Source organism: Cryptotermes secundus, unplaced genomic scaffold (assembly GCF_002891405.2).
Source record: "Cryptotermes secundus unplaced genomic scaffold, Csec_1.0 scaffold62, whole genome shotgun sequence".
Lineage (NCBI taxonomy): Eukaryota > Metazoa > Arthropoda > Insecta > Blattodea > Kalotermitidae > Cryptotermes > Cryptotermes secundus.
In genome coordinates, this window is record NW_019727786.1 from 436,059 (window position 1) to 458,750 (window position 22,692).

The 22,692-nt window shown below is 39.4% G+C and overlaps 3 protein-coding genes across 5 annotated transcripts in view; 1 reads left to right on the forward strand and 2 right to left on the reverse strand.

The window, feature by feature from the left end:
* LOC111864915 (smad nuclear-interacting protein 1) overlaps positions 1-6,406 on the reverse strand; it is a 13,078-nt gene extending 6,672 nt beyond the window's left edge. For all 3 annotated transcript variants that reach the window (XR_002842871.2, XR_002842870.2, XM_023852529.2), the window contains exons 1-2: positions 5,669-6,406; positions 4,362-4,960 (exon numbers count right to left, since the gene is read on the reverse strand). Coding sequence is in view for 1 of the 3 variants with exons in the window: in XM_023852529.2 (XP_023708297.1) it covers positions 4,362-4,738 (377 nt within the window). In the remaining 2 variants the exon portion in view is untranslated. The remainder of the gene's footprint in view (positions 1-4,361; positions 4,961-5,668) is intronic.
* Positions 6,407-8,003: 1,597 nt separating this feature from the next.
* LOC111864916 (biogenesis of lysosome-related organelles complex 1 subunit 3) lies at positions 8,004-19,250 on the forward strand. Its single transcript, XM_023852530.1, has 5 exons — positions 8,004-8,038; positions 9,910-10,001; positions 13,711-13,807; positions 14,958-15,107; positions 16,611-19,250. The coding sequence occupies exons 2-5, from the start codon at positions 9,927-9,929 to the stop codon at positions 16,868-16,870; spliced, it is 582 nt and encodes a 193-aa protein (XP_023708298.1). The 5' UTR covers positions 8,004-8,038; positions 9,910-9,926; the 3' UTR covers positions 16,871-19,250.
* Positions 19,251-21,320: 2,070 nt separating this feature from the next.
* The window catches only part of LOC111864913, a 45,718-nt gene continuing 44,346 nt past the window's right edge, over positions 21,321-22,692 (reverse strand). The window contains exon 19 of the mRNA XM_023852524.2: positions 21,321-22,692. Coding sequence (XP_023708292.1) covers positions 22,601-22,692 — 92 coding nt within the window. The 3' untranslated portion in view covers positions 21,321-22,600.

Sequence of the window (22,692 nt, forward strand, 5' to 3'; positions counted from 1 at the left end):
GCTTCATTTGCCGAGATACCGGGCGCTCATATTATAAGGCAAGGTTATAAAACCATCTTTTAAGATCATTTTAGTGAAAGTTTCATCCTTCAAGGCGTACCATTCACTGCTCAAATACTAAACAACCTGCTTCCACTGCCGAGATACAGGGCGCTCATATTATAAGGTAAGGTTATAAAACCACCTTTTAAGATCATTTTAGTGAAAGTTTAATGTTCCTATCTCATATAATTTAAGAACAATGATGAATAAATCATTTTCGAGCAAAATTTAAATGAAGAAAGCAGTCTTCTGGGATTTGGCACCGTGTATATGTGGTGTTAGTCACCGCCGTGAAAGCCTCAAATCTTACAAAATTTAAATGGACGGCTGAATATATTACCGCCGGAGAGACGGCCGCGGAATTTAAATGACCGCGCGGAAGGGTTAAGAACCGAAGAAGCATAAGCCATGGTTTGAAGAAGGATGTTCAAAATTATTAGATCAAAGAAAGCAGACCAAATTGCAATGGTTACAGGATCCAAGCAAGTTAAATGGGGATAATGTGAACAATATAAGACGTGAAACCAGCAGGCATTTGAGGAACAAAAAGAGGGAATATCTGAAAGACATATTTGATGAGCTTGCAATGAACAGTAAGAACAAGAACATTAGAGATCTGTATAGAGGAATAAATGACTTTAAGAGGGGTTACCACCCTAGCAGTAGCTTAGTGAAGGATGAGAATGGTGATCTGCTTACAGATTCCCACAACATTTTGAATAGGTGGAGGAATCACTTCTCTCAGTTATTGAATGTACATAGGGTCAGTGATGTTAGGCAGACAGAAATCCATACAGCTGAGCCGTTAGGACCTGATCCTAGCCCTTTTGAAGTTGAAAGTGCTATTGCAAAATTGAAACTGTAAAAATTGACAGGTAGTGATCAGATTCTGGCAGAACTTATTCAAGCAGGAGGTGAAATATTACATTCTAAGATCCACAATCTAATTGCTTCTATTTGGCATAAGGAAGAATTGCCTGATCATTGGAAGGAGTCTACTGTTGTACCAGTTCACAAGAAGGGTGATAAAACTGACTGTAGTAATTATCACTGCTATCAACTTCATATAAAATTGTATCCAATATTCTTCCCTCAAGGTTAAGTCCATATATAGATGAAATTACTGGGGATCATCAGTGTGGGTTTCGATGTAACAGATCAACTACAGATCAGATCTTTTGCATTCATCAACAGAAGCAGAGGAACATCCACTGCTGGGAGCCACTACCTAGCAATGACCAGTGAAGACTATAATAGGCTCAGACTTAGCATGTGCTACAGTAATTTGTACAGTGTGCAGATTAATGACATTATTATAATTATTTGTAGTTACTATTTATGAGCATTCAATAAATCCAATTATGAATCCAAATCCTGTGTCTATTCACTAACATGTGACAACATCTTTCACAATTAACTGTTTTGTTAAAAAACACAGGTCCAACAATCTTTCTTGTACTTACAGCACACCAGACACCAACTTTCACTGCATGGAGCAAAAGTTCATAGGTTAGATGTGGATTCTGTGAACTCCAGTAGCGATTATTTTGTGTATTTATTTGTCCCTGTAAGTGAAACCATGCTTTATTCGAAAATAATGTCAACTGCAGATAAATTCCACCTGCAGAAACCAACTGCAAAAATGAACTCTGCCAGCTAGATCATGCAGCTGCAAGGCATGAATTACTGTTGTATTATAGGGTCTCAGCTTCAGTAACTCTGTCTCCCTTCTTGCACTTGACTCTGACACCCCAGTCATTTGAACCAGACATTTTAGTGATTTATAGGTGTATGTTCAAACCTGGATCCTGTATCATTTAACTTCTTCTCATAAAGCACTCAGCACTAACATTTTTGTCTCTTGTCTATTAACAGTCCTGTTGTTCTAAGTTTATTCATGAAAATGTGAACTGTTTGTTTGCTGGGAACTCTTCCATACTGAAATTTTTGTCAGAGTTTTTACCAACACTTTCTTGTATGTCTGTATTTCACAGCATACAATAATTTACATTGCTCTGAAGTATACTGCACCATGACATAACACATCAATCACTAGTCTTTAAGTAAGAACAAAATGGCTACTGGAGCTGATAACTGCCACCCACTGCTGACAAATCATAAACAGATTTCCCTCCATGAATTGCACTGCTCACCATGAAACAAAATGCCCTAAAGTGGTCCATGAAGTTAGTTAACTTCCCTGTATGAACAGTTCAGAGTTGCTCTAACTAAACAAGGGTGACATGCCAGCAGATATCAAGATACAGATAACAATTGGTCTTCTGTTTTCGTAGAAGTGTTAATTCAAAATACTGAAGACATTCCACATAACTGGTGTAACATCGAAAGATGTGTACATCCATAATTGTTGTTGTTCTCAGGCTAGCACAATATATGGAAGTTCTCAAAATGTACAAATAAACAGCCAGTGACTGGAAACATTTGTGATGAAAACATTGCAGATGTTTCAGACAGTGTATAGCGAACAAAGAAAGTCATATTCCAAGCTGCCTGGGTGGTGTCACAGGCAAGAGGACAGTCAGAAGTCAGAAGCAAATGGTCTGCAACACTGAAGAACAAGGATAATGTTCCACAGAGATACTGGGTTTTCAGACTTTGTCCATCATCTGGATTCTAAATAACTAAGAAAAAACAGGGATAATGTTAGCTTGATGAAGGAGGCCAAGAATTTCGATCATCATCAAATCAAATAGATGTGTCAGAATTTCAGCAAACCACACCATTCTCGATAAGAACCTGAATTTGCAGTTTGTCTGCTCAGTTAAAGAGAGTCTTGCAATCTGATACTTTATGTTTAGTTTTTCTTGTTTTAAAACAAGACAAAGCTTGGGGGAAGGAAAAGGAACAGTCATCAAGTATTCTTTGCAAAACAAAGAACCCTGGTAGCTGGGATCTGAGGTTCTCACAGCAGTGAATGCTAAGATCGGTTTTCTGCAATGTGGTGCCATGCAATTCAGCAGATATGTACCAGTGTTTCAGACGAACCTCCATCTACAAGGTATGAGAGTAAACTAAATGTGAAGAGGTGAACCATGACATATAGAGAAAGGAGAACAGGAAATGAGGTTCTGAATGAGTATGATGCCTGGAATTGCCAGGTTTCAAGGTGTATCAAAGCTTATACTTACTTTGTTGCTTTTGTCTATAAGATACAGATATTTGTGTAGGATTTATGTTTAGAATACAGCGACCAGTTACTCATAGTTCGTATGCTACCATTATGCTATTCACTAACAAATGACTTTAGGTGTACTAGTGACATACTTACACACGTATTTGAACTTATTTTTATATATCTGAATTCAGATATGCTACTTTAATTTAATTTTACACTGTGTTTGTGTTTGGTCTAGAAAGCATACATAAAATATGAATTCTGCAGTAAGTTTAGTAACATATTATATGTACATGGGTGCTAAAGGGGTTTGCATATGTGATCACTATAAACACAACTACGGACCACAGTTTAGTAACATACTGTGGCGTGCCGCCAGAAAGCCACAATGGTTGAGATCAGGGTTGATTCCCCAGGCAACGAGCAATGTTCCCACTACAACGGCTTGGAATCAGAACACATCCATTGCTATACAACAGCTAGCAAACCTAAGCAACAAATTGTTCAAGGAAGTTGCATGACAACAGCTAGGAAAACTCGTAGCAATGAGAATATGCTAGCTAACTAGTGAAGTTCCTGCTACAATGAGAAAAACACTAGCTACTGGCGGATAGAATACGTGAAATGGAACCCCTGACCAAGGTGTCTTCAAGCCTGTCCGACAGTAGGGTATATGGGACGACCAGGTCAGAATTGAAACGAGCCAATATACAAAGTGATATGAAGAGATCACAATGAGCCAAGATACAAAGTGATACAAAGAGATTACAATGAGCTGAGATACAAAGTGATACAAGGAGATTACAACGAGCCAAGATTAGCAGTGCAAGCGTTGTAACATTGGAGAGGATATGTCTAAAGGACGTTATGAGTGGAGAATAATTTAAGTGTGAGTGTAAAAGTGACTGTCCAATAAATATTCTTTCAAATCCAAGAATCCACACAACTGCCTAGCAAACACATGACAATATGATATGTAGATGGGTGCTAAAGGAGCTTGCATATATAATCATTATAAACACAACTACAGTCCATGTCAGAATGGCACAAAAATATCATTTGTTTGAGAGGACCTTCCTGCTGCATCCTTCATGGTCGGTACAATGGAATACCCAAAAGATGTATAATGATTATGGGCTGCCATGAAAATCTCAAAACTCCTTGTGTTTAAAACATCACTCACCTTGCTACCTGATCTTCAAGGCCATCTTCTGATGTGGCTCTTCTTCTTTCCATTCTCATATGTGATGAATGTGGCTGTCTTATTCTGCCATTATCCTCATACATGGGCTCTTGTTTTACTTTCACAGCTTCCAGTGACATTTTATGTTTCGGACACGTGCGTTTATGCACCCTTCCTTCCTTCACTCTACTGCTGTGGCTGTGGCCATGTCTGTGATGATTATGATGGTGACATCTGTGTCTGTGGTGTTTTCCATTATGTCCATCATGTACAACATGAACATCTTCTGAATCAGAGAGTCTACGTTTGTGTTTTTTCTCTTTCCTGGATTTTCTCACTCTTATCGGTAAGGACTCACAATCAGAACTTAACTCCATTATTTATGGACTTTTTATCTCATTAACATATTTTGAAAGGGGAAAAGAATTATGTCCAGAATCACTGGATGCCAGCAAAGAAGAGCTGTCTAAAGAACTTCACAATCTTTTCTTTCTGTGCTTTAACTCAATAAAACAGTGGAATCTTTCACTTCTGTTTTATGACACTGTAAACATATGGGTTCTTCAATACAGCATACAGAAAACTGTCCACAGTTCTGCCTGAAAAGAAATAAAGAGACATTGTCAGGGCTCGATTCTTGGAATGGGCAAGATTTTTTTTTTTCCTCCACATCGTCCAGATTGGTTCTGGGGGCCACCCAGCCTTCTATGTAATGGGAAGTGGGGGACTCTTTCTCCAGAGGTAAAGTGGTCAGTGCGTGAAGCTGACCACACACCTCCAACTTGCGCCAGTGCCGAGGTCAAGAATATGTGGGATCTATACATTTACTCCCATATACATCTATATGATGTAGTGTTTAATTAATCAATAACATGAACTATAACTTTATCTGTACACTTTACATTCATACTTTCGTTACAAGTAATCAATTTGGTGACAACCAAGGGGGCGTGAATCCCAACAATAACATCATATACACTAAAATCCGCACAACCAATACAGCAACAGGAGTACATGTTGGAACGTCTGGCACTAGGTCAACACATTTCATGTATGGAATAATAACTGCTACTCAATCTACACACCCTCGCAATTGCAGCAGAAAAATAACAAGCATATATCGTATCGTTCTAACGACAAAATATAAACATGGAACCTAACCTTACTCATCCGTACCGCTACAAAAAGACACATACATAACCGACTCGTTGGTCAAAACGTGTAGAATATTTTCTATGCAGCACCGCAACACAATTTTGTATTTCATACACCTAGGGTTTTATTGGTGATTAAATAATACAACTTACCCAGAAAATAATCACTCCAACACCCTTTACACTTCACACATACTAAGACGCACTGTTACGCAACGCAACTTAACGCTGATGGTTGCTACTTATCACACATTGCTAGGCAACACTCAATATTGCAACCTTCGCAGACTGTTTCAATGCTAGCGTGCACGGATTACTAAATAAGCTACGCGATTGTCATACTGTCAGAGATTAGTGGACATATTCCAATCACTTCTTTTTATGACTGAAATAAGTTTCGGCCTCATAAGGCCATGCGTGTAAAGTGGAATGTAATTCTGTTGAACGATATTGTAAATCGTGGTTCTGTTGGTGTCGTTCTTCACAATTCAGAGATTAAGCTTCGTGTACGCAGATTTCAGTTGTCATGCTGCCATTGACCTATTATATTGCGTGTGGTTTCCATGGCTGGTGAGTGAAAGATATGGCCTCAGCATGGCCATTTAAGGCCGAAGCATGATGTATTAACAAGGACAAACGAATGAAATACAATAGTGTGGTGATAACTACACAGTCACTGAAACATTTAGAAACGTTCCATTAGTCAAACTCGTCAAACTGATATTATATCCGTGCTATGTACTGCTATGTACAGCTAGTAGCGATCGTAGCGTCGGTAGCGATAGCAACAGGTAGCGTTGTATTCCGTGATCGGCGGAGTGCTGTTAATGATTGTGCTACCATCTACAGACCGCCTAGCATATGTGCGTGTCTTGGAAATGAGAACAATGAGAAGGTCAAGTGGTTAAGCTTACTGCTGGTAAGTGTTATCTCCTCATGAGTTGTGTTGGTGAACTACTGAGCCCCCCATACTTATACCTAGTCAGCCCATAAGAATTTTACAATCATTCATGCATCATCTTCATGTTCTTGTGTCATCCAATATATCATTTTTCTGATTTTTATTGAAGAATGTGACACATGTAATGTATACAATATATAGATCTGATATTCTATTTATTTGTATTCATTACCGACGCTGTCAGTAGGTTAAGATGTAACTGCCAATGTTGACGGTTGTTCATACGAATTAGTCAACGTGAAAGGAAGGCGGCGTAGACAAATTTGAGGTACTTTCCCGTCATTTGCGTACAGGAGCCCATGGAAACCACGAAAAATTCGGGGTACCCAGTCTTTGAACCAAAATTTCAACCTGGGACGTGCCGAATACGAAGTAGTAGGGCAACTCACTTTCCCGAAAAATTGCATAGAGATTTGATATGGATCGATATGGATGGTGTTAATATGGTTTTGAGGTAAAAAAAGAAGTTTCATAAGCGACTAAGGCTTATATTCTGCTACGGTAGGATAGAGAGCCGGTCACGGTAGCCCAGCGGTCTAAGGCGTGTACTGTCTTCGCTCGCTTGGAAACCGGGATCGTGGGTTCGAATCCTGCTCAGAGCATGGATGTTTAATTTGTGTGTGTGTGTGCATTTTTCTGTGTTTGTGTATAGGTAGAGGCCTTGCGACGAGCTGACCACCCGCCCAAAGAGTCCTACCGAATGTGTAAGATCTAGAAAAACCGAAGTGAACGGAGAAGTTCATGGAGGTAGGCCTAGGCCCACTGGGGCTGTAGTGCCAAGGAAAAAAAAAGTAGGATAGAGTGAGGTGGGATGAAGTCTGATCATTTGACATTTGAGCAGCATTGGTTCACTGTTAACATTGTAACATGTAACACCGTTGCTATGCAACGATCGCAAGAAGGAACATGCGTTTCTCAACAACGGTTCCACAAACACGTTCCAGCTTTAACGACACGCACACAACAGTAGTTACAATGGAAACAAGAGTGACTTCTGTGATACGTGACAAGGAGTTTAAAAACAAGACAATTGGGACACCGCAGTTCACAAAACAAGGTTCTTCGCACCAGTGGAAATTTTCCAAGGTGCACACCGGTCCTCGATTTACACGGCCCTCAGTCTTCTGTATGTATACGATTATATAATACAATTTTGCAAACAACAAGCAGAAGTAATACAAAATCATGAGAACGAACATGTACGCGGTATAGAACAAGGCCTAGCCAGACTCAGAAAATATAAAGAGGCTTAAACTTGGCGGTGGTCAAGCTTATTCACGTGACTAAGGTGCCGTTGTAGCATAAGTTACATAAGATAGGCATGATCTGCTTTGCAGAGTCTGTACTTATAGAGGACTTGTATATAGTGCGAAAGGAAGAATTTTTAATAACATGTTATATGTGCGATACGAACTCTTGACGAAAGGCCAAGCATATTCATAAGAGACAAACCCAACTTCTCGTCAGAGAGGGCGTTACATAAGGACTACGACAGCGAGGGTTCAGTTGAAAGAAAAAGTTCGGTCGTGTGTCAAGGGGCTTGGCGCAAAACCGGACTGGCGGTAAGCATCCAGTCATAAAGTGATCTTGACTTTACTTTGAATCCAGTTCAGTCGTCAGTTGAAAGCCTGTGAAGAGAAGACTAGGAGGTTGGTGTGAAATGACACACTATGGAGGCAGACGCCGAGGTGGAGCATGAGGAGATCCCTAAGGCAGAAGCCGCAGTGGAAACTTAGTGTACTGAAGATTCGGCATGAGAACCGGCATATAGCCGTAAGGCGCCGCGGTTAGCAGAAGAAACGGACCCAGGGCAATGGTTGGTCCCGGAAGAAGTTGGCTGCCGCCCGCAGAGGGATGATCCGCTGTGTAGGAGTGACATGGCGTAAGGGACGCGGTCATACAGTACCGACGGCCGAACGGAGATGACTGAAAAAAGCCGACCAGGGACAATGTTGCAAAGGAAACATCGAAAAGGCGGCCGTTCGTCAAAAGACGTCGGGCAAAGCCGGAAGGCATCACAGGAATAATTAACCAAGGCTCAATACAGCAGTTGCGTCGGAGGAAGGAGAGGACAACCGGCAACAACCCCAGAGAACAAAGCAGGAGACAGGGCCTATGTCTGGGAAGCCAGAAGATTATTATATGAGGCCCTCAGACAAACTGCCCAGTTGGATGTCGTGAAGTGAGCAGTCGGGATTTCCAGCGAGTTGTGGAAAATGAGTGACTGGAAATTGCCAAGGTGTCGGCCCCTTCTGAAATGGAAGAAGAGACCACTAACAACAGCTTCAGAGCCATGGATACAGGAGCATTAACCACTCTCAGAACTTTTGGCCCCCACTCATTGGAAAAGCAGGATGGTGATAACCCTGGATTGACTGACACCTAATCAGGTAGTCATTGGGACAACCGGCCTTGAGGAGGGAGCAGCGGGAACGGTTGGAGAGTAAACACCGCGGAAAACCGAGCCACAGGGAGGAAGGTAAGACAGAGCACAGACGTTATAAGCATAGCCCTCGGAAAGGAAATCATGGTACATCTGTATGCTATTCGGGACGAAGAGCCTGAAGGAGGAGCAATGTAGCGTGTAGTACCGTTGCTATGCAACGATCGCGAGGAGCATGCATTTTTGAGCAGTGACTTGGTAAACATGTTCCTGCGGAAACGAGACACACACAATACAGTTACAATGGAAAGGTGTTGCTATTTATGTGGTCCATATCGAGAAGTTGTCATTTGAAAGTCAGCCTGTAAAGAGAAGACTACGAGGCTGGCGTGAAATTGCCACCAGCCTGCAACCCAGTTAGTTGAGGGTTGGCAGTTGAGTCGAGCTCTGCAAGGGAGGGTGAGGAAAGATGGCGCTATGATTGAGTTGACAGTTGACAAGAGTTCATTTGTGGCATATGAGCGTGGGAAGCTGAAGAATCTCCACTGTTAAAGCCGTTGTTAAGGAACGGCTGTTGAAGTCACAGCAAACTGGAAAAAGGCTTAGTGGGCGCTGTGGGATCTGTGAATTGTGGAGATTAGCAGTGACACTATAATTACTTGTAGTTTTGAGTGGTGCATATAAGTGGCCAATAATCCATTCACCAATATAAGAAATGTTCTTTAATATGTTTTGGCTTCCAACCCGTTTTCAATTGACTGCCCCTCATATATATGTTACTGCGTGTGTCTGCCTATTCCTCTCCCTTAGATCAGTTTCCGGCCAGTGAAGAGTCACCTGTGTTAGGTTTGCATGTTCTGTATCAGCCAGGTTGGGTCAGTCATCACATTAGTCATTCATAACAGTGATAGGACAATTTGTGAAATGTTCCAGAGTTTTAGTTAATGTTGATGTTGATGACTGCCCAGAAAGACTTCATTGTAAAATGTTATACTTGTTCTTAATCCTATCGATTATATAAGTCTCTTAATACATTTATGCCCATTTCAGCACAGAAATATACACTGATGGAGCATAAACCATACATAGTGCCAGGAGAGGCACCAGAGTCTGACAGTGAGGAAGAGGTTAATGTAACAGTTGTAAGTATTTTAGAATTGTCAGCCTTATAGTCATCTGTTTTATAAGAATGCAGGTATGTGCTTAGGAGTCACAAAATAGTACTTCTTGGTTTAATAACACAAAAGTGAATAAAAAAATGGTAATGCTATCCCTGTAACAGGCTGTGAAGGCCCATAGGGTTCTGAGAGGTAGAGGCTCTCACATTTTCTAGACAGTTGGCTGATAGGTGGCGGTAAGGTTCTCAGCCTTATGTGCTGGTCACCCTCACCACCAGGTAGATTCCTGGTACTGATTTCTGTTAGAGGCTCAGTCAACCCCAGGGCTATAGTGCGGCTGAAAAGATTATGTCAATTGAAAAATGCAATGACCTCATTAGAAATCGAACCAGCACCCTTCCAGCTTGTAGCATAGTGCCTCAGCCAACTATGCTATTGTGTGCCCTAGTTTGATAAGACATTATGAAAAATACATTATGTATGTATATGTAGCAGTTCATCATATTCCCAAGCATTCAAAATTCCTTTCATAACTTTCATTGGGCATTTCTTAGTTTGCTGTAAATACATTTAAATGAGTAAGCAGATGATTAGATTAGAGTGGCTTGGAGGCCCTCCACCTCCATATCCCTCATTTCATCAGTATGTCTGAATAAAAAGTGATTGCTAATATGTCACATATGAAGATGACTACTGTGCTTGGGTTGTTATAAACATTTCCTTTTCCATATATATACTCCGTCTCCTGTGGGATTGAGGGTGCACCATGGTCAGTTAGTGGCTGCACCATAGCTCAAGCGGTTAGTCGCTGGCTTCCCATTGCGGTGGCCCAGGTTCAATCGGGGGTCTGGTCAAGTGGGATTTGTGGTGGACAAAGTGGCACTGGGGCAGGTTTTCTCAGAGTACTTCGGTTTCCCCTGCCAATCTTCATTCCACTAATTGCTCCACAATCACCCTCACCTATCATCTGCAGCTGGTGCAATAGGCCAGAAGTGGCCGCAGTACAAGGGACTTAGTTCCACCCTACTAGCAATAAAAAAAATGGTCAGTTAGTGATGTAGACCAGTATGTCATCATTATGAAGTTACTAAATTCTATTTTCAGCATACTTCCTGTATTCTAATGTGAGTGAGAAATTCAGACGGACTTTTCTTCCTTAAGGTTGCCTACATAAGTTATGACGTACCTCAATTCATAGAGTAGATGGATTTTACTGTTTTGAACTTTGCATTTTGCTGCATAATGTTTACATTTCAGTTGTTAAACATGATTTCATATCCTGGTGACTCATTATCTACTGTTTTACTTTTGTCATGAAAGCCTTACTTCTAGTAATTAAACTGTACATTTTATGATTGTCATGGAACTTGAACGGGTCATAGAAAATGTTTTCCAGTATATGTAAAATAACTGACAACACTGCACCAGTCTTTTTATGCAACTCACAGCTCGGTAAGGTTGTAACTGCTAGAACAGGGGGCTCCAATTCTGCATATTTCCCAAGTTTTTGTAACTTTTCTATGACTTATTTCAGTTTGCTGAGAACTGAAGTGGAGAAGCAGAGGTTTGTACAAGGGTTCGAAAAAAGATTAATGATGATATTGCTCAACATGAACAGAACTGCATAATAGCAGCTGAATGCACAGTTCATTGGCAGTGAAACTGATGAATTAAAACTTACATCATACTATTATATTTCAGCATTCTGTTGCAATGTGTAGTTAATTTTATTATTAAAACTGTCGTCTTTTTTGCAGCTTTTGTTAATGTTCTGTGGTTATGTGACTGTTCTTCACTGCTACATTACTTTCATTTACAGTAAGTCTCCAATTTACACAGTTACTTTGTTCCAAAGGCTGTTCTGTAAGTTGGAAAACATGTAAGTCAGCAGTGCTTAAATGTGTCTTTTTCAACATACACATTTCTTTCAACAGATAATTAAAGCTAAAAATGTATGTACAATAAAGCTGTATCACAACATATCATATAATAGTGTACTATAGTACAGAGGTCCTCTGTATCTAGTACTGATAACAGTAGACATCCAAATACCCAAACTGTTGAAATAAAAAAAAAACATACTTGTGTATCCACATACCTGCAGATCTGTGTAACTCGAACACATATAAGTCAGAGGCTTAACTGCAATTATTCGTAACACGTTTCAGCCATGCATGGCCATAATCATGTGTATTTATTGTATGATGCAGGTTGTTTCACTGTAATTGCTCATGTTGGGAGAAGCTTTAATTACAATTTTTAAAATTCATTGAAGATTGGCACATCCTGAAAGGCATTCTTGGAACATGCAAGATCACATCATGTTGGATCCCCACTTCATCTCTGAGAAGAAAACAAGGTACTTGCTAACTTCTGCCTGGAATTCCACCACAAGGAAGTTGATGCATTCCTGCACAGCATCATAGCAATGGTTGAAATACGGGCATGGTCGTACAAGCCTGAGCTGAAACAGCAGCCAAGTGAATAACATGCATTCAGTCTCCTCATCAAAAGAAACTTTGCTAATAGCCAACAGATATTAAGATAATACTGAATGTGGCCTACGTGTCTGTCATTTTATTCTCTACCATGCAGTCCTGCAGAACCAAGTTCTCAGTGCACACTAATGCAGCAAGTGCTTGGAGTTTTGTCTTTGTTCAGCAGTATGATGAAAGTGACTGCTTTGGACACATCAATAGTTATGTTGCATGACAATGCATCCATTTGGCTACCGGTATCAGAGATCTTCCAGTCTGGTAGCAGTAGAAGACTCTTTTAACACCCACCACAGTTGCTGGAAATGAGAATATGAAGGATCCTCTCAGAGATAGTGGTTGTGCTGTAGAAGAAACACTCAGCAGTTAGTTGGTCATTTATGGACCTGACATTTGTGGATGGAACATATTGTGACATAATGGGTGAAAGCCTGAATAGCAGAGCCAGAACAGGCGGCTCTTGCTAGCCAGTGGCTGGTAAACATGCCCCCCACTTCAACAGACATGGACCATCACTGGGCAAGAGCCCATTTGACACATCACATATCAGTAGAGCAACCATTGGAGCAGTGTTTTCTGTGTGGTCTGTTCCAAGGCTATATAATAATGACCAGTGGGACAAACCAGCAAGGATGTCAGCATGGAAGCCTTTAGCAAGCTACAGATAGTGAAGACAGAGGAGACTTTATGTATGCTGTAGTTACAGCAATCTTCAGCATGTGTAAATCAGTGAGACTGTTATAGTTACTTGCAGTTATGAGTTATGTCTTTAGTAAATCCAATTATCATTCCACACCCCATGTCTAGGCACTAACATGTGACAGTATTAAATACCAATATAAAGTCACTTAATTGAATATTTTATGGAAGTGACACTCTTTTTTTCAACATGTCTACACCATTTTAAGAAATATGAATGTATTGTTATCATCCACATTAAGTCAATAAACGCAGAACAGAAACACCAGCAATTTTTGCCAATGCAATTCAGTATATCTGCTGTTAGTTCACTTTATTATGACAGAATTTATGAATGTGCATGTATCTGTCTATAGTAGTGAACCGCTTTGTATAGAGTAGAACAGAACAGGAATCAATGAATACCAAAATGAGTGTGGGATGCAGAATTGTGAAGAGCAGTATGTTTCTGAACCCTATAACAGATTGGAGTGCAATTTTCCATTCTTGTAATAGTACCCTATTAAACTTTCTCAATGAATGTCTTTATATAATTACAGGCCAAAAGCTTGAAAGTGAAGCATTCAGGTCCAAGTAATCCACAGGGAATAATAATAGCAGGGGAAGCTCCAGAATCAGATGAAGAACATGAAGAAGGTGAGCAAAGATATTCCAAACTTATCTCCTTCGATACGTTTCAGAAGTGTGCAGAGAAATTAATAAAGGAGTTATAATATAGCTTTGGATATTAATGTCTCTACAGAATTTACTTCCAGTGAACTTTAACATAAAATTTATATTTCCCTGATAATAGTCTCTGGAATAGCCCAGGCAGGTGACCTTGTGACCAAGGAGGCTTGTGTTCAGATTAAAGTACTCCATGTGGGGTATGTGAGGGACAAAGGGGCACTGAGGAAGAATTTTCTCCAAGTACATGGCTTCCTTCTTGCAGTTATGATTCTGCTGACACTCCATAATAATCTACCACTGACCCAGAGGTATGCAGCAGGCTCAACCAGTCAGAATTTTATTACCACCTCAGCTTTTCTGTCCCCCAGAATCATCACGTCACAGTACACATGAACTGAAGTGTGAAAGTCGTCACTAAAATATGATATTTGTCTCTTTCAATCCAGACCATACATTTAAAAAATAAAACTCTCTTTCTTCTTATCTTCTGTTCCCCATAACAATTTTAAAACTGTGAGGTGTGATACTGTTAATTCTTTACTGCATGCTGCACACATGCACCAGGTAAACAACAATACAATTACACACGTTGGTTTATGGGTCTGCAGCTAAAGGGACATATAGAAGAGAAATCAGCATTCACACCAACATCCATGAACTACATGAAATACGAACACAAGCCACACTGCCAAAGATTGCACTAATAGGTCCCATAAGAAGATTGGAATTAAGTGTTTTTATTAAATTTAATACAATGATTGACTTATTTTAAAATGAATTTTAATTAAGGAGTACTGATAACTAGCCACATTAAATTGTGACATTCAGTACAGTACAACAGTTTAGGATAGCAACAGACGTCTGATGATTGCCCTGTATGGCCAAAATATGTCGTGAATGAAGAATTAAAGTGACACTAACCTTCTGTTGCGTTAGTGACGGAAATGTTATATGAAATAATTGATACACTGGTGCAACAGGATGCTTAAATACAATATTCAAGTAGTGACTTTGCTCTGCTTCTGCCCACACATATTTACTTACTTCGCTTTATTATGATATTAATTTCAACTTTTTCAAATGAACAGTGAAATAAAGTTTTATAATTTTCTCTTAGATGCTGGGAGTGTGAGCAGTGTGAGCAGTGCTGCCAGTGTATTGTCTCTGGCATCTTTGACGTCCGGGATCAAAAGAAACATCAAAGTTCCTGCAAAGAAAAAGAAATCTGATGGTGTGATATACAGTACACTGTTGCATAAAAGACTTCGTAAGTATGAATGTTACTAAGAATTTAATTTGAAATGACATTTCATGATGAGAATCACACTCTTTGTTTTGAATTTGGGATTTCCTGAGTTTGAATCTAAGCCGACAGACTGGCTAACATTGTGAGGGATCTACTAACCACTTAATAAAATACATTCACCCATACTCTCACAGTATTTTCGTACAAATATTTTTATAGGAGATAATTAAAATCATAACGTTAAATGTTAAGATCAGTGAACATACAGAATGTAATTTCCTTTCTTGTCCATAAACAGAGTGATACATTAATTTCATTAAGGTTTTAATGCCTTTAGATTGAGGCTGAAACTGTACTTGACACTGGTCTCCATTAAGTCAGTCATGGGGAATGGATGAGTGCACTTCTGGATAACTAACAGTGTCTGAGATTTTTTGTAGGATTTCTTTGGCCAAGCCAGGTGAACTTCTGAGATAGTAAGTAAAGTAAGTAAAAGTGAAGCTATCCCTGTAAGATGCTGTGAAGACCCACGGGGTTGTGAGATGTTGAGGGTCCCATGTTATCTAGACAGTCGGCTCAAAGATGGCAGTAAGGTTGTCAGCCTTGTGCGCCGGCCGCGCTTTACTCCCCAGGAAAATGATTTATTTAATTCCTGGTACTCATTTCTGTTAGAGGCTGAGGCAACTCCAGGGTCATAGTGCAGCTGGAAGGATTAGGTCAATTGAAAAAATCCAGTGACCTCATCAGGAGTTTAACCCGCGACCTTCCGGCTTGTACCACATGCCCCCCTTCTGAGATAGTACCATCACTATTTTATTCTCATGATGCAAATATGGTGTGTATCGGAAAGTTCCCGGACTGCTATCTCCTTCAAAACAATATCCTTGGGAATGTATACAGCAATCCCATCATTTTTTCCACGCTTCAAAAGCACTGTGGAAGTCATTTTTCTCAATGATGTCAAGTACTGCTTGCAATTCCCTGTGGATGTCAGACACTGCTTCAAAACGTCGTCCCTTCAGTTTCATTTTCAATTTGGGAAACAAAGCTAAATCATATTGGGCTAAGTCTGGTGAGGAGGGAGAAAGGGGAATGATAACCATGTTGTTTTTAGTCACAAACTCTTTGGTTTTCAGGGATGTGTGGGTGGGCATGTGTGATTTTGCTTTGTTTCCCAAATTGAAAATGAAACTGAAGGGAGGACATTTTGAAACAGTGTCTGACATCCAAAGGGAATTGCAAGCGGTACCCAACGGTATTAAGGAAAATAACTTCCATGGTGCTCTTGAAGTGTGGAAAAAATGATGGGATCGCTGTATATGTTCCCAAGGAGACTGTTTGAAGGAGATGACAGCCAAAATTGAGTAAGTTAAGCCAGCATTTCTTTTTTGAGCTAGTCCGGGAACTTTCCAACAGAAGCTAATATAAAGTCTGCCTCTCATGTGGCAAATATTATAAAGCTTAGGTGTAACTATAGAGTCTGACATATATTGGATAACAGTTTGTGTTTTCATTACTTTTCAGGCGAACGCAACATGTCTCTTCATAAGAATGTACATGACATCGTACATGAGACTGTTGTTACAGCAGGACGGGAACTTAACACAATGAACCACCAGCTCCTTCGTTCACAGTGTCAGCTGCAGGAAGCAGAGACAGCAGTTAGAGTCTTGCAAACACATCTCATGCAGCTGCAGATGAAGCTGGCTACTGTAACATCTACAGCATTCCTTCCATACATTAATATTCCAGCAGAAAATGCTAATGGATTAGAATTCAAATAGAGCATAGTTCATCTCCTATACTGGCAGGCCTGTTGCTATGGGCACTTCAAGCTACAAGTAGTTTTGTTTCTGTTTCTGGGTGGATATAACTGCCTTCAGGATTGATATGACTTCAGCCCTGAAGACAGGACGTACATTTTTCTAAATAGTTGGTAACCATCCATACCAGGCTAATGTCACTGTTTCTACCACATTCATCTTCCTGATTTTATGCACTACATGGTGAATTATATTGGCTGCAGTATACCTAGAAGGGAGAACTGAACCAAGGTTTATGCCATTATTAGTATGCTGCAACTTTACAAGATCTCATAGTTGGAAAATGATCTGTTCCTTTGTGCAATGTAGTAAGGAGTCTGAAAGGCTAGTGGTGGTTTCTAAGTGACTGCAGAAATTTTAGGGATGCCTTCATCAGTACACTCTGTGCTTCATCATGTGTCTTTGATGCTGAGTTGTGCCCCTCCTGTTTAACATGTTTAATTTTAATTTGAAGGTTTGATGACTTTATTGTATGATTATTTCCAGTTGCCTCTGTCAGGCTATTACTCTTCAGAAATTCTATTCCATTTTCCTTTTGACAGGTTTACTGTTTTGTCTAGTAATAACCCAGGTGTGCTTCTTAACTTCAGCACACAATGATAAGCAGTCCACACTTCAGGCCATGGTTTTCCTGGTATTTCACAACTGTTGAGTTTCAAAATTCATATTTTTTTCCTCAGCAATAAATCACATATTCTAGTATCTGCAACAACTGACTTATTGTCTTCAGGCATTTTATTCCATTTATGTTCACAGTAATACCACCTTATTTCTTTCTCTCAGCTCCACTGCTCCATTGTCACGAACTAATGAGGCACTTAAAAAAAAAAAGCTAACCCACAGAATAAAATATTGTACAGTAATATAATTACAGGTACCACAAACAAGCACTGAACACAGTAATTACTGATAACTGTTTAATTCTTTCATTTTGTAAATATCTCAAATATTACTTCATGAATATGTGAGACAACAATTGCTACTTTGTGCCGAATGAATGGGCTTAGTTTTTAATAACTGTACAAACTCAACTAACAATGAGCTGATAAGCCAGAAATCATACATCTGGATTTTTAAAATTTCACTGCAGTGGTTTGTTTTAATATTCATTTTTCCGTTGCTTCAACAAACAAAAGTGTGCTTGTTGTAAATTGGGACTGTTGTTGGCATCATGATAAGCAAACTGTTAATTAAAACACAAAACTTCTAGCCAATGAGGCACTGATTGCTGCAGTGAGTTAACTCTGCCTTGCATCTCAGAAATAGACGAAACAAGGAAAGTCTAACTGTGTGTCAGAACAATACTAAAAAGCAAAACTTAACACACAGTCTCATGTAAAAATTAAGTTAGAACTGACCTATTTCATTGCTGTTTACATTTTTTAATATATTCTTACATCTCTTTGTATTGCACTGTTGACTTTTTAATACTGTGGGCACCTAAAAGCTGGATATATGACATCCATTGCTATGCAATGGCTACCATAAGAATGCATACTTCAGTGACAAACGAAAACATAGCCAGACTGCTACATAAGAAATTCCCTAGGCAACAGAGACCGAATTGTTGAGTTCCTGCAGCAATGGATATGCTAGCCAACACTGTGTTGAAGACAGAGAGAACACTTGGACAAGGTGTTCTCTTGGCAGTACATGAAGATCTACTTTAAGAGGGTAGATGGCGACAGATCAGATCAGATCCAAGGAGATTGGAATTGAGATAAGATCAGATCAGTGATCAGAGAGGGAAGCAGGAGGAGAATGGACAGAAGCCTTTGTATGGCGTAGTTACAAGGAACATTAGAGTCTGATCATTGTTTGCAGTTATGAAGTGTTATAATTATCGCGTGTGATAATTGTAATTCTGCCTGGCATAATTGTCCAATAAGACATATTCGTCTAAAGCCACAACCCAGCAATTATTTGTCACGGATACCCAGACATGTGACGATATTTTCACGTTTTGTATCTGATGACAGTCAGCGTTTTAGTCGCTTTGTCTTGATGCAATTTTTTTTTTTTAAATTTTAGGACACTAACTCTCCACAGTATGATGTAATCACCCCAAAAAATAAACAGCACCATTCACAAACTGCTATGAATGCCTGAAAATTTTGATTTATGAAGGTATTTGATAGAAATATGAGGATTATCTACGTTGAGCATTATGAAAAGATTTCTCATCAGTAAAGACTGAATGTATTATAGCCATATGTACAACTAATGGAGAATATCACTATTACATATTTGAGTTTTGAAAAAGAAATATATATACATGTGTGCATAGAGTAATGCTAATATAATAAAGAATACAGTCACATCATGTGATTATTCAGCTTAATAGGGTCTTATGCTTACTAATGATTCACAACTTCAAATAAAATCACAATGAAGTATATATGCCTTATAGGACTAGATGGATCACAATGTTACCTACATGCAACGAAGAACATCGTACTCATTCCACTGTTTCTGACAGCACATGCTGTTTTGGTTAAATTGTAGGGATAAACACTTGAGATTTATACATGACTACACCTATATTATATCTGATCCCATCATAAATTGCAAGGGAAGGGCTCTATGTTTAATGACAATGTCAAGATCAGGCATGTGTGAGTCTCAAATTTTTTAAATCAAGTTGAGAAACAAAAACTGTCATTTCAATTCTGACATTAATTTTTCATTCCTGAACTTTGAGAATTTTCTGATCATTGATTTTGCCTCACACGGTGGAGGAATGTCAAAAGGAATCGGTATTGTATTTGCCCAAACAGAAGACTAGGTTTTTGCTCTTTTACAAGTTACAAATTTTTGGGTCTGTCATGAATTTGAGTGACATATATGAAAGCTGTTTTGATGTGCTTTAAGATTCTGTTATGTTCACAGCATAGACTGCACCATGGATAAGTAGTTCCCACTATAGTACTATGTTAGAATAGGAAACGAGACACAGAAATATGTTCCAAAGTCAAAAGCCATAAGGTTCCCTGAAGTACCAGTTTACAATATCATGAGATTCTGTGCTAACACAAGTGTCATTCAACATAAAAATGGCAAGTCAAGTCAAGAAAAATAAGAATTAGTATGAAAGGGAATATCATGTCAAAAAGTTTTGGGCACTGCAGTTATGGTTTGCACTTTAAGACTATGGTGCTTAAACATGCAAAATGAAGAAACATCTGTGAAGTGGCAAAAAGAAGATAATACTGCATCTTTTAAGGCAAGCACCTCAAGGTGGAACACAAGACAAACCAGAACTTGCCAGTTCTAGGCAAAAATTGTTGTCTGTATGGACTCGAAGACAATGGAATGACAGTCTTGTGTAACATCATTACTCAGTGAGAGACTTCAAATTTTAAGTCGAGCTCAAGGTGATCTGTAGAAGTGATGCTTAAGAACAGATTGTCTTTATAGCCACGGTCTTCACTTGTAAGAAGTTACCATCACACTTCGAGGCATTTTCAGTGAAATGACAGTGTATTTCAATATTCTATCCAGTTACACTATTAATAATGTAGATGCAAAATCTGTTGTCTTGAAAAATCAAGCAGTGAGATGTATGTGCCTGTAATGGTGATTGAGTTGGCAGATGGCACAATACCATCATGTGTCACAGTGGAACTGCATCTAACATGCAGCTTTCTCCATCATCATAATCACCCGGGGCAGATACAATAGGCCATTCAGTGGCCGCCGTGCCGAGTGGACCCAGCTGGACTCCACTCCACCCCCCCCCCACTAAGTGAATTCATCATCATCATCATCATCATCATCAGTAATCTGTCAGACGACAGGTCCACAGTCTCTTCCAAAACAATTCCTCCACTTAATGCGATCTAGAGCTTTCTCCTTCAAATGACAGTATCCTCTTCTGTCCCCAAGGTCATCCAGCATCTTCTTACGTCTTCTTGTCACTTCTATCCACCCCTCTATCTTTCCTTCAATAACTTCTTTTAGAAGGCAGTTTCTGCGTAAAACATGACCAATCCAATTAGCCTTCCGTTTTCTTATTTCATGTAGGATATTCCTCTGCTCACTGACTCTAATTAACACTTCTTCATTTCTCACATAATCGGTCCAACTGATCTTCTCCATTCTTCTCCAACACCACATTTCGAAACTTTCCAGATGTTTCTGATCTACTGCCCTAAGTGTCCATGTTTCAGCCCCATACAGAGCTATGCTCCAAATGTAGCATTTCACTAGTTTCTTCCTCAAATTTAAGTCCAATTTGCTGGTAAAAAGATTCTTCTTCTTGCTAAATGCAGCTTTTGCCATGGCAATCCTGGATTTAATTTCACTGGTACACCTTCCATCATCTGTTAACAAGCTACCCAAATATTTAAAACATGTCACATTCTCCAGTTGTTTTTGATCTGTCTTTATTGTGACGGGTTGGTTGTCTCGAAATTTTCATTACTTTTGTTTTCTCCACATTCATTTCCATGCCATAGCACCTTCCAATTTCAATTAGTCTATCAATCACCCAGGGCAGATACAATAAGCCATTCAGTGGCTGCCATGCCAAGTGGACCCAGCTGGACTCCACCCCCCACCCCCCCACTAAGCAAATTAAGAAAGGAAAAAAAAACAGCTTTCTGAGGGGCTAATGATCATACTTCTAAGTAGAGGAAGGACAACCAAAACAACGGATTGGGGACTGCTCACAAATTGTCTGGAACACAAGACCAAGAATACTGTTGAGAAAATAAGGGATGCTTGTGCTAGATGCATCTGAAGGTCATTTAACACTGGCTGTCAGACACTGACCTTGTGGTCATAACTGGAAGGATGACTTCATAACTACACATGCTAGTCAATAAGCCTTATAATAATCATATGCAAGAACAATATCCTGAATGGCTCTTGGTAGGGGACCAAGTTCTGACACCAAGGGGACAATAAAGATGCCAGTGGATCAAGATCATGACAACAGATCTCTCCAGAAGTGATGATCAGAGGATTTAAAAAATGTATATCCAATGAAATGGATGGGAGGATAAGGAAGAAGTTGGGAATGTTGACAGCAAAAATGAGAGTGTGAGCAATGAATATGGGACAAGATCGAGAGAATTGTGAAGACAATGAAGATTAACCAGGCAACGGGACTTGTGAACAGACTTATGAAAGCGAATAAGGCTAGTGACTTAAAGAAGGAAATTGACTCGATAAATTTCATATATAACATTTTTCCTAATACTTGTTTTCTTTCACATCTTTGTACTAAGATTATGAAATTAATTCATAAAATTACTTTTAATGTGCAGACATGTTTCCTAGTGCAGGATCATCTTGCATTCAGAATTGTCACTCAAGTAAACATGGCAGTACACTTTACTGTACAGTTCAAAAGGTTGCTTTTGTTATAAATTATTGCCGTGAAAAAACTGGTCCACAGCAGAAAGTTCTCATTCTTTTCTCAATTCCCCAAGATTTTCCAAATTCTTGTCTTGATCTTTTATTGAAGTGAAAAATTAATTCTCGCACGTGCCTAACCAAAATGGTAAAATGTTCAACAGTAAAAATAACACTGGAAGCAGTATTGTGGAAGACAGCTATGAATCTACAGAAAATTGATTTCATAGGTATACATATACATGTTTTTTGGCATACAGTAAAAGGTAAAGATTGAATTTTAAATTTGTAACATTGTTAACAAATTAGCCAAAGCTGTTAGCTGGATTCCAATTAGTGAAGGAAGTACTTCTTTTTCAGGAGTTCCAAATGTTCTTCTGATGCAGCCTGAGGACAGCTGCTAGATGGGTGCTCTGAAAGGGAAT

Bases quoted from the DNA above. Each gene is read 5' to 3' on its own strand.
- LOC111864916 (XM_023852530.1), top strand. From the start codon at position 9,927: ATGGAGCATAAACCATACATAGTGCCAGGAGAGGCACCAGAGTCTGAC. The intron at 10,002-13,710 runs GTAAGTATTTTA...ATATAATTACAG, and splicing joins AAGAGGTTAATGTAACAGTT to GCCAAAAGCTTGAAAGTGAA. The intron at 15,108-16,610 runs GTAAGTATGAAT...ATTACTTTTCAG, and splicing joins ACTGTTGCATAAAAGACTTC to GCGAACGCAACATGTCTCTT.